General features: G+C 44.3%; 1 protein-coding gene across 3 annotated transcripts in view; it reads right to left on the bottom strand.

The window, feature by feature from the left end:
- Positions 1-14931, bottom strand: part of REEP1 (receptor accessory protein 1) — a 67300-nt gene that overhangs the window by 36505 nt on the left and 15864 nt on the right. For all 3 annotated transcript variants that reach the window (XM_082282200.1, XM_082282199.1, XM_082282201.1), the window contains exons 2-3: positions 3616-3688; positions 761-837 (exon numbers count right to left, since the gene is read on the bottom strand). In XM_082282200.1, coding sequence (XP_082138326.1) covers positions 761-837; positions 3616-3688 — 150 coding nt within the window. The remainder of the gene's footprint in view (positions 1-760; positions 838-3615; positions 3689-14931) is intronic.

Genomic DNA, 14931 nt, shown 5'->3' on the forward strand with positions numbered 1-14931 from the left:
AGGCATGCCATGCTATGCAGGAACAGGCTGTAAGTAAGGGCTATGCACTACAGTTAAATTTTCATCCTAAAGTCTACTGATCTCACTGGTTTCTGGTAGAAAGGCTTTACTATAAAGGGCAACCAAGCAACAAACACTTCCAAACCTGAGCATCCAAAAGGAACTGAATCTGATAACTGGGTATTTATGTGCTCTCATCCTGATAGAGGCCACCAGGAATCCTCCCACTGGCACCAGAGAGCCACATCAGTGTGGACTGTCACTGTCCTCCATCAGACCAGCCTAACCAAGAACGGGTCTGACAAAACAGCTCAGATGCAACCACCCACACAACAACCTACAAAGTCTTGTGCTGCAGGGCTGTTTGTACCTGATCCACAGTCTCTGTATTTACTGTAGGATACAGCCAGGCACATCTAGAGCTCTGCCTGTAGCTAAATCAACTGTTATTTATGTGATGACCTCTGCAAGCATCCAGCTGGGCAGTCAGCTGTGCCTCTATGACAGGCAGGGCCTGAGACTCCAGTAATGATTTCCCACTAATGAGATACCACTGAGCCCTTCCACTTCTTTCTTGTTTTTCTTGTGACAGCACTGAGAAAGGAAGCATGTCTCCTGCAGACGCAAACCCTCTATGCACCCGAAGCTGCTGAACCCCTGTACAGGAGTCAGTGCACTTTTGTGTGCCTTTTTTCCCCTTGTAAACGTTTCCATTTTCTTTTCATCTCATGCCAAAGAGCCTCTCCCCTCTGGTGCTTACCAGCAAAGAAAGATATCCGTGAATGTCTCTGCTGTCGTGAAGAGCGCGAATATGATCCAGTACATCATCCATTTGACCTGGTAAACAAAAACAGTCTCAAACTATCTCTTACAGGCACAAGTGCACAGAATAACTCTCACAGGAAAAAAAATTCTTACCCCCCTCACCCTCCCTGCTGTGTATTTAGCAATTACTGTGGACTTGAAGGTGCCAGTTTGCCCCACTTCAGCACATAACACGTGTCAGATTTACACAGCCCTTGGGAAGGTGACTGTGGCCTTTAGGACTGGCCTCAGGAAAAGAAGAGCAGCCTGACTCTGTCCTTACAGAAACTCCACTGGCCAGTACAGCATGGCAGCCCTATGACAGGGCATTAAAAATCTCACTTGGCTCATGTTAAGAGCAAATGTTAATATAATTTGTTGGCCAAACTCCAGTTAAGACAAAATGTAATTACTTACATAACATCTCTAGCCAGGAAAAGGTAAAGAGGTAACAGCCCATCCCATAATCCAGGGTTCAGGAGCACAATCAACTCACCACAATGTACTGAATCAGGGGGCACCCCTGGAGTGGCTGTGCCTGCTCGAACCCACACCCAGTGCAGTGACAAGGACAAGGGCAATAGTTTAAATCCCTTGCCTGGGGCTTAGGGAGGAGTGTTTTACCTCACACTGGTAGTGAGAACATGTGCTGTGCTGTCTCTGTTCAGCTACAGAAACTCCACTGCCATGGATGGATGGCTTCTTTTGGAACCACAGCAACAGTCTTTGGGGATGGTGACTTGGTCAGATAAACTGTAGTACCTCAAGTAATTCAGGAATTTGGGAATTTCTGTCACTGAGCACTAAATGGCATTTAAAAGCACGGTTCAACTGCTCTGATGTATGTAGTATTGGTTCTTCTTAGGATGGAAAAAGATGGTCAGACAAAGGTTGTTAATTTAACTGACAACTGTTGTTTAATTAGGTGTATCTGAAAATGGAGATCCCTAAGCAGCTTTGCTGGAATGTTAGAAAGCTTAAGGAAGTAAAATCCATGAAAATCCATGAATTAGAGAATTGGACCATGTTAGCTAAGGCTGATATAATTGCAATAGACTAAGGAGAGGTTGGAGGGAAGACAGTACAAGAGGGACACCTACACCAGGTGCTGCTCTGGGGAATGGAAGATGGAGGCATCAACAAATCTGGATCTCACCAGCTTGGAAACTATATCCCCATCTTCTCCCCAATACAGTGAGAACAGTACTGGTAGTCTCCATCTCCCTGTAGGTACTGGAATTATCCCCTAAGCACCTGTCCCTCTGCTACATAACTGCCCTCCTGGGATTTATATTTATGTGTATATTTATATTTAGTGTTACAACAATAATGGCACTGCCAAATGCCTGAGAGCATCATCTTCCCAGGGAAGTTTCTGCCAGACTTTTTACATAACTGATTCCCCAGAGCCTCAGTGCCAGCATGGCTCTCTCAGACCTTACTGCCAGTAAAACTTTTAAACCCAAACCAAGACCTGCTGTGGATGGGCTTGGATCAGCCTAAAACATATATCAAAATTACTATTACCAAGCAGAATAAAATTAGAGTGATACAAGTTTTGACTAATAAATGAAGGATCCTCCTGTGTCAGTGTAAATTATTACTTTTTTTTTTTTTTTTTTTAATCAGGCCTTAATGGATACATTGCCACAACTGCTGCATTAAACTGAAATCAATTGTAAAGGCAGACCAGGTCTTAGATCAGCTGCTCTCACATTTGCATCACAACCACAAGTGTCTGATGCGAGTTCCTCTCTTACAATTAAATTTCCAACAGGAATTGGACCCTTCAACAAAATACCTTCCAGAAAGGGAGTATGGAAACGTTAAGTACCAATGGCAGACCCTGCTTGGAGATGCTTGTGCATGTCTTCAGCATTTTCAAGCAAAGCATGTACAGGCTCTGAGAGGCACAGCTGTGCAAGGGCTGCAAAGACATTTTGCCTTAAGTATCTGCTATGATCTGTAACACGATTCTCAAAATACCCAAAACCACCTTCTGAAGGAGGAAAATTATAAACAAAACTCTTAGCAGCCACAATGAGTCCCAGATTGAGCTTGCACTAAAGATTTAATGGGATAGACATCTATGCTGTTATCCAGATGAGAAAATGGGCTTGTTATCCCTGGGATCTTGAGAGGATTGAAGAGTCAAGATCTGGAGACTGAGCTGGGTTCAATGAAGTTAACAGAGTTCAGATTGTGAAGAGCACTACAAATCCTACAGGACCCCAACAGCATCCAAGTGCTTTTGATTCTCCCATATTTCACTTTCCCTGATTGTCCCATATGCCTTTAGAAACCAGGGCCCAGGGAAGATTTTTCAGCAAAAAGAAAAAAGAGAGCACACCCAGCTCCAGACCTGCCTGTAAATAGGTCGCTCTGCAAGGAAGGATGTTTCTGTCTGAGGATTCAGTCATATGTACTTGGAGTTGCCTCCTCTTATCCTTGTTTTGAATGAGCAGCTAAAGCTTCAAGGCTTTTTGAAAAGGCTTTGATTTATGCTGCTCTTCAGAAACAAAGGAGAGCACACAAAGCTCAGGATGCCAAATGCCTTTTAAGTCAGCTGTATATCTCACCACCAGAGGAACAGCACACATTTGTCAAGGAGCACATCAGCTCTGCACAGGAGCCAGAAGCAAAAACCCAAGTCTCATTTGTGCCCAGCAATCAACCAGCCCACCTTCAGGCCAGTCTGCCCCTTGCACTGCTTTATGAGCTTTCCCAGAACACAGGCAACACCTTTACAATGTGGTGAGGAGCAATCTTAGAAAACAACCCCCCAGCACAGCCACAAACCTCATTACTCACATATTCTTTGATGTCCTTTGATTTCACGGCTTTGTAAGAATAATATGCAGGGTAAAGTGTGCCAAATATAAGCCTGGGAAAAAACAAACAAATAATAAACGGATTAAATTGATTTCCTCTCACAGTGAAAGATTTTTTTTCCTGTGTTTTAAATGTGGGTTTTGCCCTGGTAGAAAATGTTAGGATTTGATTTAAGCTTGAGTACATTAAGTGCAGTACAGGAGTGATTTTGCATCACTGAATTCAGAGCAGCTGTTGCCAGTGACTTGAATGAAGAGCAGAGATTCAGGCTGATTTTCCTTTTGCAACGGTTTCCAAAGCTGTACCTTATAAGTTACACACAAAACAAAATAACCAAACCAAACAAAAAAGGCCACCACCACACTTTCAAAAGGAAATTAAAAATCTGATTTTGAAACAATCTACTGTGACACCAGGAATACGGGAGTATAGCTTTCAGAGAGAGAATTATTTATCTAAAATCCCTTCCACCTCTATTCAATGCTCTGAAAAGCTGACAGATGATGAAGCAGGATCCAAATTATACTCGTGCAAGGGTTTGGATGCCTCATCCTACATTAAACCTGGTATAGGGAAGAACCCTGCACTGTTCAGTAAAGTCAATTTGGGCTCAGGAAAGGAGGAGGCATCTGCCCACCAAGATATGCCAACATGATCAGGCCTAAAAATCCCATCTCTGCTGTTCTTTCAGACAGCTTCCTTTCATTTTCAAGTCTGAAAGGGATGCTGTCAGCTTCAAGATTTCATGTAAGGAAGAAACAAGGATCCGTAAGTTAAAAATAGCACTACCAAGAAAAAAACGTGGAGAATTTTTTATCCTGGGTTTTCTCTGCATCACTGCCTACATGCTTATTCACTTGGATTATTCTGGACGTAAGCATAGGCTTGTCAAAACCACTTTGCCCTGCCCAGGTTTCAGTCAGTTTAATTCAATGCAGGAGGATGATGCTGCAAAGTCTAAATTTAATAGATAGCAGGGCAATGTTTATTGGCTTGCAACTACCCATCTTTCTGTTGAAGCTTTCGCTTTAAATTCGTACAACTGTTTCCTCTGCTCCTGGGAATGAAAATGATCAATGTTTCAATCCCTAATTGTGGAGCGACACGGACCTGCAGTCATCTTTTTTCATCCTGCCAGCAGTGACTGTGTATCATGGGACTCGTAATTACAGTCAAGTCCATTACGTGCATAAGACATTAAAAATTAACACTCTGGGATATGGTGCACCATCGTACTTCCCGGAGCTCATGAAGGTATTTATGGAAGAATGGGGTGAGCCAGCACACATCTTGATTTCCAAAGCAGTGACTGAAGGCAATTTGCCTGCTATTCATCATGCTCACTGTAGCATGGCTTAGCAGAACTTGAAGCACAATGCAGACTTCAGAAAAGCAGCTACGGAGTGAGGAGATTCAACATTTTACAGAGGCTTCACAGTGGCTTCAAAAAGCTTTGCTGGAAACCATCAGCTCCAAACATATTTCACCCAGAGGGGCTTGTGCTATCTGCAAGGATCAGATACAAACACTCAGAAAGATTCTGGGAAACCAAAAGAATTTTTGTTCCTTGCAGTATCCCACCAAATAACAACATGGGTTAAGGCAAGGACAAGCACACAGACAATGGCTTGATCCTGTTCTCACTGAGGCTAATAAGAAATATTCTGAGTTCAGTGGTAGCAGGACCTAATCCAGAGAAGGTAGAGTTCACAAAAAGGAAGAAAGCTACAATATTCAGAAAATAACAGCTGAGCACATGAATAATATTTTTGACTCTCCTTATAAAAAGCACTGCAATGCTGTTCTTCCTTCTTGGCCTGGGCTGGCTGCTATCTCACGCTTTTATTTCCTGCAAATAATCACTGAATGATTGATATTCATTTCCTCAGTTTGTGCTGGTAACAGAAAGTCACTGGATCCTGAGGCAGCAAATGGTTTATAGGAACACTAGAAAATAATTAGTTGCAGACAATAAATACTTGGAAAAAAAGTCCTGGGAGGGAAGGAAATTGCAGTAATTTTGCATGCGCAGAGCAAGGGACAGTTAATAAGGTGATGTGATCTCCCTAAACTGGAGATTGAGAGTTTCACTGATCTGCCTTGCAGTGTGTTGTGTGCATATATGGACATTTATTACTGCTGTGGTTTACCAGACTGAAAACTGTTTTAAGGAACGTTGGAAGCCAGTCTTGTCACTGCTGTGGCTTATTAAGTGGCTTGGGGTCATTTAACTTCTGGGCAAACTCTACAAATAGAAGACAAAAGATGTTTGGGCATTTCTGTAAAGCATATTCAGGGTTTTTATGATAAATATTTGCATATAGGGATGTTCCAAAAAGTCTCTTGAAGTTACTGACTTCACTTGGCTCTAGATCAGGGTTGAGTACAATTGATTTAATTCAAACACATACATCAATCCTCTATCTCTTCCCTCAGTTCCTCTACCCTGCTGAAGACAATACTTCTCACTTCCCCCTCATCCAAGTTTCCTGTGTAATTAAAGTTATTGTTGATTCCTGCCTTCCTTCATCCCCATGCTCAGACTGTTGCCAAATCACTCCTTCTGCACGCTATACACAAACCCAAGGCTGATCCTTTGTCCCTCTGCCTAAGCCATAAAGTCTTCCCTTGTCCAAGTCTCCTTTCCACCTCCTCTGTGTGGTCTCTACCCCACTCAGATGCACCAGTGTTTAAACCTCTCTCCCCTGTCCCTATCACCTCCACTCCCAGTCTAACAAGCTGATGTAACTTATCTTTGCTTTCCATGCCTGAAAAACGTTGTTCCTAACTACTGCTGTTTGCTCTTTCATCACATCCCACCTTGGTCCCTTCTCTCCTTTAATGATTGCAGTGCCACCACCTTCTTCCTCTGCTGCTCCCTGTATGTATTCTCCCACATCCTCGAGCTCCTGTGCTCCTTGCTCCTCCATTGCACATCAGTCCATCACCTCCACAATAAGCTGTTCCCTGGCAGTCATCCTGACAGCTGCCAGTTTGAGAGGCAGCAGCCCAAGTCACACCAATTCCAACTGTATCATTCCCCAGTCCTCCTCATCTCTATATTCTTCTTCTGCAACACTTCTGGTGTTCTCTGAACCAGATTATAGGACCTTCAGCTTTCTTCACACATCCCCAAAATCACAGGACTGCCCCTCAGTTCCCTCCCACAGCTGCCAGCTGACCTGGGACTCAGACGCACTGTGACTCCCTCTGTGTTACGGGCACTGTCTGTCTGCCTGGTGCTGGCCAGCCAAATTAATGACCTACCTGTGGAGTCAGCACTGCAGCTTTTGCCTCCTAGCAGACAGTGCTATGAGGCAATCTCCTATCCAGCAGCTAATTCTTAGGAATAATGTTGAAAATTTATATTTGAGACCTCTTCGACCCATCTATTTGGCCACAACCACTTTCAGATCCAAAAGTTTTGCAGCAGTGGAAAAACTGACTACTTAAGTCTCATTTCCTTAGGAAAGCAGCATCAACCCACTCCCCACCCATTTCCATCTTTTAAAGCTCCTTTGAAAGATCCGTGTACCCAGGAAAGCCTTGGCCCTTTTACCTTCTGTGCAGAAGCAGATATCCTGATCATCAAACCTCCCAGAGCTTGATGTAGAGTAGTTACTGCATTTAAAGCTACAGAAATGCTCTGTAGTCTGGGCTAAAGCAAGCACACAGTCTCAGGGTATAGGGAGAGGCAAGGGAGTGATGACATCCATCAGTGAGTTAGGACAATCTCTCTTGCAGCACTAAACAAATAACTACAAAGCCTTACAGCTCTTACACTGCTCCATGATGGAGGTCTACACCAATTACAATCGCCTTGAAAAAGGACAAAACAGCAGCTGTAAAGAAATCACTGAAGAGTCAAATAATTGTGCAATAGGAGGCAAAAATCTAAGTAAAAGGTTAGTCTGCCTAAAGAATAGGATAAGGATTAATGGTGAAAATCTCATAATCCTATTAGGCACCTCAGCAGCAGCAATCCCCAGTCTGGATTGTTACATGTGCTTCTGGTCATTCTTTGTCAAAAGGGACACACGAAGGCAGGAGGGGAAAGAGAAAGACAAGGAAAGTGGAACTGCAGTGGGAAAGATCCGTAAGAGGGACTGTAAAGGCTATAATTGTGTCTTTTGCAACAAAGACAAATAACAGGTTATTCACTCCTTCTCCTGATGCAGTGTAAGGGGATGCTCAACTCAATAAAGAGAATAAAGGCAAAAGGAGGGAAGAAACCCCCTCTATCTCCAGGAGGTATTATGTGCAATGGATGAACTGCATTTATTTATATAATGACATTATGCAGGATTTGGGGTTTGGTTTCCATTATTTAAGTTTACCATTAATTGACACAGGAAAGGATGAAGCTTCCCATATTGTGGGGTTTCCTGATTGTCAGGGGAATAGTAAAGCAATTGAACTGTTGGCTCCTCTTGAGCAAACCCTGTCATATTCCAGGGGAGCAGCTGCACCATCACCAAAGCTCCTTCTGTCTCCACTTACCAGGACAGCGACAGTCAGACTTGGCTATTATATCCTTCTGTTCCTTCTCTGGACCTACTGGAGCAGTGATCTGACCATCACAGAGCACAGGCTATTCCAGATGTGACAGTATTCCTGACAGAATTTAGGCTACAGCCTGGGGAACAGCCTCAGAGCTGCTACCATGACCTGGGAGGGTCCCACACGAAATCTTGAGTTCTGATTTGGTGATGCTGCTTTCCTCATGGAAAGTCATTTACCCACAAAATTAACTCTCACACTCCACGAAGTAGCCACTGAAATAAATGGAAAGGCTCTCAGTGATTCTCAGGAGTCCTTGCCAGGACTCAGGTTACCTCCAGAAATGCCTGCACATCCACTCCCTTGAGCATTTTTAACCACAGGGATATTTTCTGGGTGGTAACCCACTGTTACAAATACACCAGCATGGGCTGTCTATATCCCAAGCCATCCAAGTCTTACTCCTCTAGTTACCATGCCACCAGCAGTGTTTGGGCTGCCCAAACACTTAAAACATTGTACTACCACAACACAAATAGAACAGCCTTGTTTTGCCCATAAATAACTAATGTTCCCACTTCATCAGCACACAGCAGCCAAGATGGCAACTTCTGCCACAGGGGTGGACACATTTAGGAATCACTGAGATATTTCCTATTTCCTCAACATGTTCACTGGCTAGTGCATGCTTCTTACACACAGAGCAGCAGCTGAGCTGCCACCACACCAGCATTCTTCAATGATATCACTAAGAAGGCTGCCGATAGGTTTTTGTTCCTTATTATCAGTCCTAAAGGTTTTTGTTCCTTATTATCAGTCCTAATTAATGTTGACACAGTGCCACAGATTAAAAATAAATGGCGCTGCCTTTGCACTGAAGGTTTCCAGTTGAAATCCAGCAGTTGGGGATGTGAAAATAAGCAGTGCAAAAGGTCAGGGAAAGGGTTAATTTGAGTCCCTGGACAGGCCAAATGCCTGATATTCAAGAAGGGGCTGGGGTGAAGGAAGCACCAGGTGCAGAGGAGGTTCTGGGCTGATATTCCCTAGGAGGTGGCTCCTGCAAATTCCTTGTGGTCACTGTGCAGTGGAACAGTGGCTCCAGGGAAGTCAGGAACTTCCCTGTTCAGCCTCAGGGTGACAGCTGACACCATCCCCACCTTGGGCCTCAAGAGATGTGGATACCTGACCATGCCAGACTGACATCCTGATACACTCTGAGAATACCCATGACAAAAATATCCCCCAAGGAAAGCTCTGGGCCCTGATACTCCCAAGGCAAATTAGACTCACTTCAAACTCCACTTGCAACTTGAATCAAACATCCTTGTGGGGTTGGTTCAGTGCCCAAGGACAAACATGTAGATGTGCCCATGTCACTCAGCCAGTGATGCAGTGCCTTTGCAGGTAAAGCACTACTTGCACAGACACCCAGCACATCCCTCTGCTTTAGGAAACATTCCTCTGCATCTCCTTGGTGGAGGACCTGCTTAGCTCTTCTGATCTGCTGAGACCATGTCCTCGCATCCACACTTCCAAAGCACCATGCAGACCCACAGCACCAAGGAAGCAGAAGGCAGACCCAGGAGAGCTCTGTACCTAACACAAAGATGCTCTGCTTTCCATCCAGATCCACCTGTGACTTCTCAGCCAGGTTACTACAGAAGCAAAGTGAAACCTCATCTTGGTTAATGTAACCTAATGGCTGACGAAACCCAATCGCTCCTCCCGGCGTAACTGCAGGGCACAGGGACACCCGACTGGCCTTCCAGCAGAAACAGCAAGTCAAGGACTGCCCTTGATGCTTCTAATTTAAGCAGTCTTCATCTTCCCAAAGCAGCACATATTCCTCTCCAGTTGACATGACCATTTAGCTTTCCTCAGCCAGGGCACTCCTCACACAGGAGCTGGAAGATGCCCAGGCACAAACAGGTGAAGAGACACAGCAGCATGGATAGGTGGAGGAATTGGCCTTGGCCAGCCTGGAGCTGTCACACAACTACACTTGGGTCACAACAACCCCATGCATTTGGGGGCAGAGTGGTTTGAGAGGCTGCTCAGCAGAAAGGGACCTGGGGATGCTAGCTGACAGCCAGCAGTGTGCCTGGATGGCCAAGAAGGCAAATGGAATCCTGGCCTGTATCAGCAATAGCGTGGCCAGCAATTCCAGGGAAGTGATTGTCTCCCTGTGCTGGGCAATGGTGAGTCTGCATCTAAAGTGCTGTGTTCAGTTTTGAGTCTGTCCCTTCTAAAAGGATGTTGAGGTGCTGGAGCATGTACAGAGAAGTGCAACAAAGCTGGTAAAGGGCTTAGAAGACATGTCCTATGAGGAACAGCTCAGGGAACTCAGATTGTTCAGTCTGGAGAAGAGGAGACTCAGGGAGACCTCACTGCTCTTTAGAACTGACAGCAGGTTGTAGTGAGGTGGAGTGGGTCTCTTCAGCTGTGCCTACCATGAAAGGATGAGAGAAAATGGCCTTAAGTGGCACCAGTAGAGGTTCAGATTAGATATTAGGAAAAAAAATTCACTTATAGAGTAGTTAGGCACTGGAATAAGTTGCTCGAGGAGGTGGTGGAGTCACCATCTCTGGAAGTGTTCAAGAGGCATCTGGATGTGGCACTTTGGGGTATGGTTTAGGGGTGATTATGGTTGTGCTGGGTTGACAGTTGGATGAGATGATCTTGAAAGTATCTTCCAACTTCAATGATTGAGTGATTCTGTGAACTATTACGTTTACTCACATTGAGATCCTACATTCAGACTAGTCTAAAGTTCCCTTTTCCACAGTTCCTCTTACAGGAAGAAGATAGAAGTGCAAAAATAACTCTATTACTGATGGAGAGACCTTTTTAAATATTGGGATTGTTATGATAATGCACGTGATGCCTACTAAAGCCTGACATTCCTAGAAAAACTACCAGCAGTGAAGGGTCTTCACAGGTTTACGTTTACATGGACAAACTTGAGTATCATATTTAAAGTCCATTCAAGATTAGGCAGGTACTTAACCCTTCCCAGGGCTACTGTTCCAGACTCTCTTCAAACTCAAGCAGAATTCCATTTACACACAAGCCAACACTTTAAAGCTTCCTTCCAGTCCTTCAGAACAGAAAATGCCCATGCAGCTGCTATAAAAATACCCCACAGCTCTGCAGCTATTTTAGGAAGCAAATTCATTGCAGGTAGAGATTTACTAAGCTGGTCTGTTCTACTTCACGCTGCCTTCAGCAGAGCTGCCGGGCCCAGAGCGCCGATGAGCGAGGGGAATTTGTTGTCACCGAGACAATGTTTGAAAGGGGGGCTGTGTGGGGAGCGTGTGGGGCTGGTGTGGGGCCCTGACCCACGGTGAGAAGCTGCAGTCAACACAAACACTGTGCCTGGCACACCCCAAGAGGCTCTGAGCAGCTGCCTGCAAGAGATAATATTTAGTGGGCCTCGGCAGAGGCATTTGTGCTGCCACTGCTGCTCCCCTCTGCGTGTTCCAGCGCAGCAGCACCGCAGCAGAAAACAGCCCACGACACCGAGCGTACTCCCAGCACTGGCACAGCCCACGGCTTCATCACTCTCTTGGGGAAGAAGAAATAACTCATCAAAGTGGGGTACTGAGGGCAATAAAATCTGTGCCTTTTAGAGAAGAAAACATTCCTGTTCTGTGACCGGGTCAGATCTTCACCCAGCTTGACTGCTCCAAAAAGGCAGGGCTCAGGGTCTGACTGCCCCGATGTTTTCCTTATCCAGTACTGACTGTATAGTTCTGGCTTTGAGAGCTTTGGCTTTTTCCAAGCCAAATAAATGGCAATTTGAAAATTAAATGGTATGTTTTAGATGGGAAGGGCTGCTTTTCCTGACTCTGGAGAGGGGGATGTTTATGTGGGAAAAGGCTTTTTTAGAAGCACTGATATTATATTCCAGAGATGACAGATGGTCCAAAATCTGCATTGTGAGTTAGCCTACAGATTTACGGTAGGCTCATGATATGAAAAGGAACAGAAAAACTTATAACCTAACCAAACTAATTTCTAGGCTAAAAAAGGGTATGAAATATGGATTGCTTATCAACAGACAAGCCCTGCATTATTTTCATAGAAAACCTCATCACGCTGGAAGCATTATTTTGGAACTATTTTGACTGATACTATGTGAATCACCTTTTAGGAAGTGTAACCACGTACAGAAATCCTAATTGAGAGCACAATCCTACTACTGTCTGAAAACTCAGTTCAGGGTAAGGAAGACTTCCACCATCAAACCATAAGTGCTACCACTGTCTGAGGAAGTGGAGCAAAACACAAAAGCTCCTGTTCATCTACCCCTCACCGAAAGGCAGTTTTAGACTTCTTGTGGTGTACTCATGGGACACAAAACAGGAATAAAAAATTAAATGAAACTATAACACATCCAAATCAATTGCAACATAATCTCCTTAGAGTATTGTTACTCCAGCTTCCCAGGGACAGAAAATTACTAGAAGTGCTTAACTAAATGCAAGGAGTATTTCAGCTCAATGTAATTTCAAAATTAAACCAGAAGATCTCTTTGGCCCAAATATTCAGCTAAAGCAATGAAAAACATTGACTTTCCATAGATTACCAACGATTCAATCCACTGTAACAAATCAAGCAGTCCCAAGGCTGCTGTGAGTACCACTGGGTCTTGGAGCTCTCCACAAGCTCTTGGAGAAGGACAGAAACCCAGGGTAGATCTCTCCCCTAGCCAAGGAGAGCAGTTTGATAGAGAAACAGGTATCAGGCATAGTCATGGCCAGCTTGGTGCAAAACAGCCTGAGGTGAAATATTACTACTGTTCCAACCCCCCTGTGGTAGGCAGGGCCACCTTCCACTCACATGGTGGATATGGTGGATGCTGGTAAATCAACAGTAAACAGTGTCACTCCTTCCATCAGGAACTGACTTTCCTACATCTCTGAGGACTCCAGGACATTAACCAGAAGACCAAACATTTTGAGGGACCAGCCTCTGAAAACAAGTGGGACCCAACTCAGTTGTAACCTCTGTGTTCCAGAGCCAATATCTACCTCCTAGTTAAGTGAACAAATAAACAAAAAACCCACACACATCTTTAAAACATTTCTTCTCATTTTGATAACACACTTCAAAGAAGGATTTCAAAATGCAGTATAAATATTATTGATGTGAATATCAAAGCTAGTGGCATTACTACTGATTTTGTATTATTTCTATTTCATTAGTGGTTTATATCTATTTTAAATTACAAGAAAGTGAGACTTATTAAAATCAAACAGAAAGCTCATATCAGTAACATGAACAACTCCCAGTTTTCAACTCCAGTTTTAAAGCAAGAGTGTAGAAAAGCTAAGGCAAGATGAATTCAAGATGATGAATTTCAGAATATTCAGCCCAGCTCCATGCTTTGGTTAGCATGGGGATCAGAATGCCACATGCTAAATTTAACAGCTGCGACATTGCCAGGAGTTCACAGCCGATGCAGACCAAGTTTCTCTTTCTGGCCCACAGACACAGAGTGGTATTTCTTCTGGGTACTATAAACATTTCAGGGAGTGGCTGGGCACCTGCTTTCTTACTAGGACCTGCATAATTTTTATTTTAAAACAAAGGAAAACAAGAAACTGTCAAACAGCTCAAAAAAAAGAGACTTCTAGTCTCTCTCTTGTATTTTACAAGGGTTTCTAGTGTGAATTTAATAGAGTTCTTTCCTCCAGGGTCTTTTCTCATTTCATTCACCCTTTTTAATCCCTCCATTTTATACAGCTAATAACAGCATTGTAATGAAATGCATGGTGCAACTGAGATAAACACGAAGGGAGAGATCTCCAGCTGGAGCTGAACTGATACAGAGCAGCCTCCAGTCTAATCAAGACGTACGGGAGAGGAAAGCAGAAGGAAACACACCTCTGTTCTGAAGCCACAGACCACTGATGAATAATCAATCAGATCTCCTGGTTACACCCCTGAATTCCGCTTCAACTACCAGGACAACTATTTGCCTCTAATTAAAATAAATTAGAAGAAAAATGACCATTTAGTGGCTAATCCTAAATCATGGTGTTAGGATAAGTGGTACAAAACAGCAGGTGGGAGAGCCTAAATAATACCCTGACCTGGCACCTCTTAGGGCTGTCCCAGGGCAGCATCAGCCCCATGGGGGTGACACCCATCATGACAGGTTAATGGGAGAGGCTCCCCAGAGCACTTCACAGACTGGGGGTGGTTAGTACCTACAGAGGTATGACACTCATTATGGGATGCATGGGCAGACAGTGGACTAGGGCTCACACATGAAGAGAAAAGCACACCAAAATGATGCTACAGTGGCACCTCCTGTTTCACATCTTCTCCTTCACATATTCACCCACAATGGTCATGATGTAAAATACCTACTGAACCTCTGAAGTTCTCCCGGAGAATATGTGGGACAGCCAGCACCCAGCACACTGGCTTCTGAGCTTCCATCAATAGTGCTCACTGCAGAGCAAGAGCACTTCCTCCAGGGTTGAATCTGGAGGAACCAGACTCACCCAGGAACAAAGGAGCAGCACCAAACGCCTGCCAGAGATAAATCATGAGCCCCAGGCGCCGTCCAGTCAAATTTTCAGTATCTCCATGTCTGGACTCCTGTTCGTGTTTACTTACCCTTGCTTTGAAGAATTCTTTTCTTTATGTTTAATCAGAATTTCCTTTGCTGCAACTTGTTTCCATTGCCTCTCACCCTTTTGCTGTGTCTCCACAAAAAGCCTTGCTCTACCTTCTCTGTAACAATCCACCACATTTTTTGAAGACAGCAATGACATCTCCCCT

This window comes from Coloeus monedula, assembly GCF_965178545.1.
Source record: "Coloeus monedula genome assembly, chromosome: 5".
In the NCBI taxonomy this organism is placed as follows: Eukaryota; Metazoa; Chordata; class Aves; order Passeriformes; family Corvidae; genus Coloeus; species Coloeus monedula.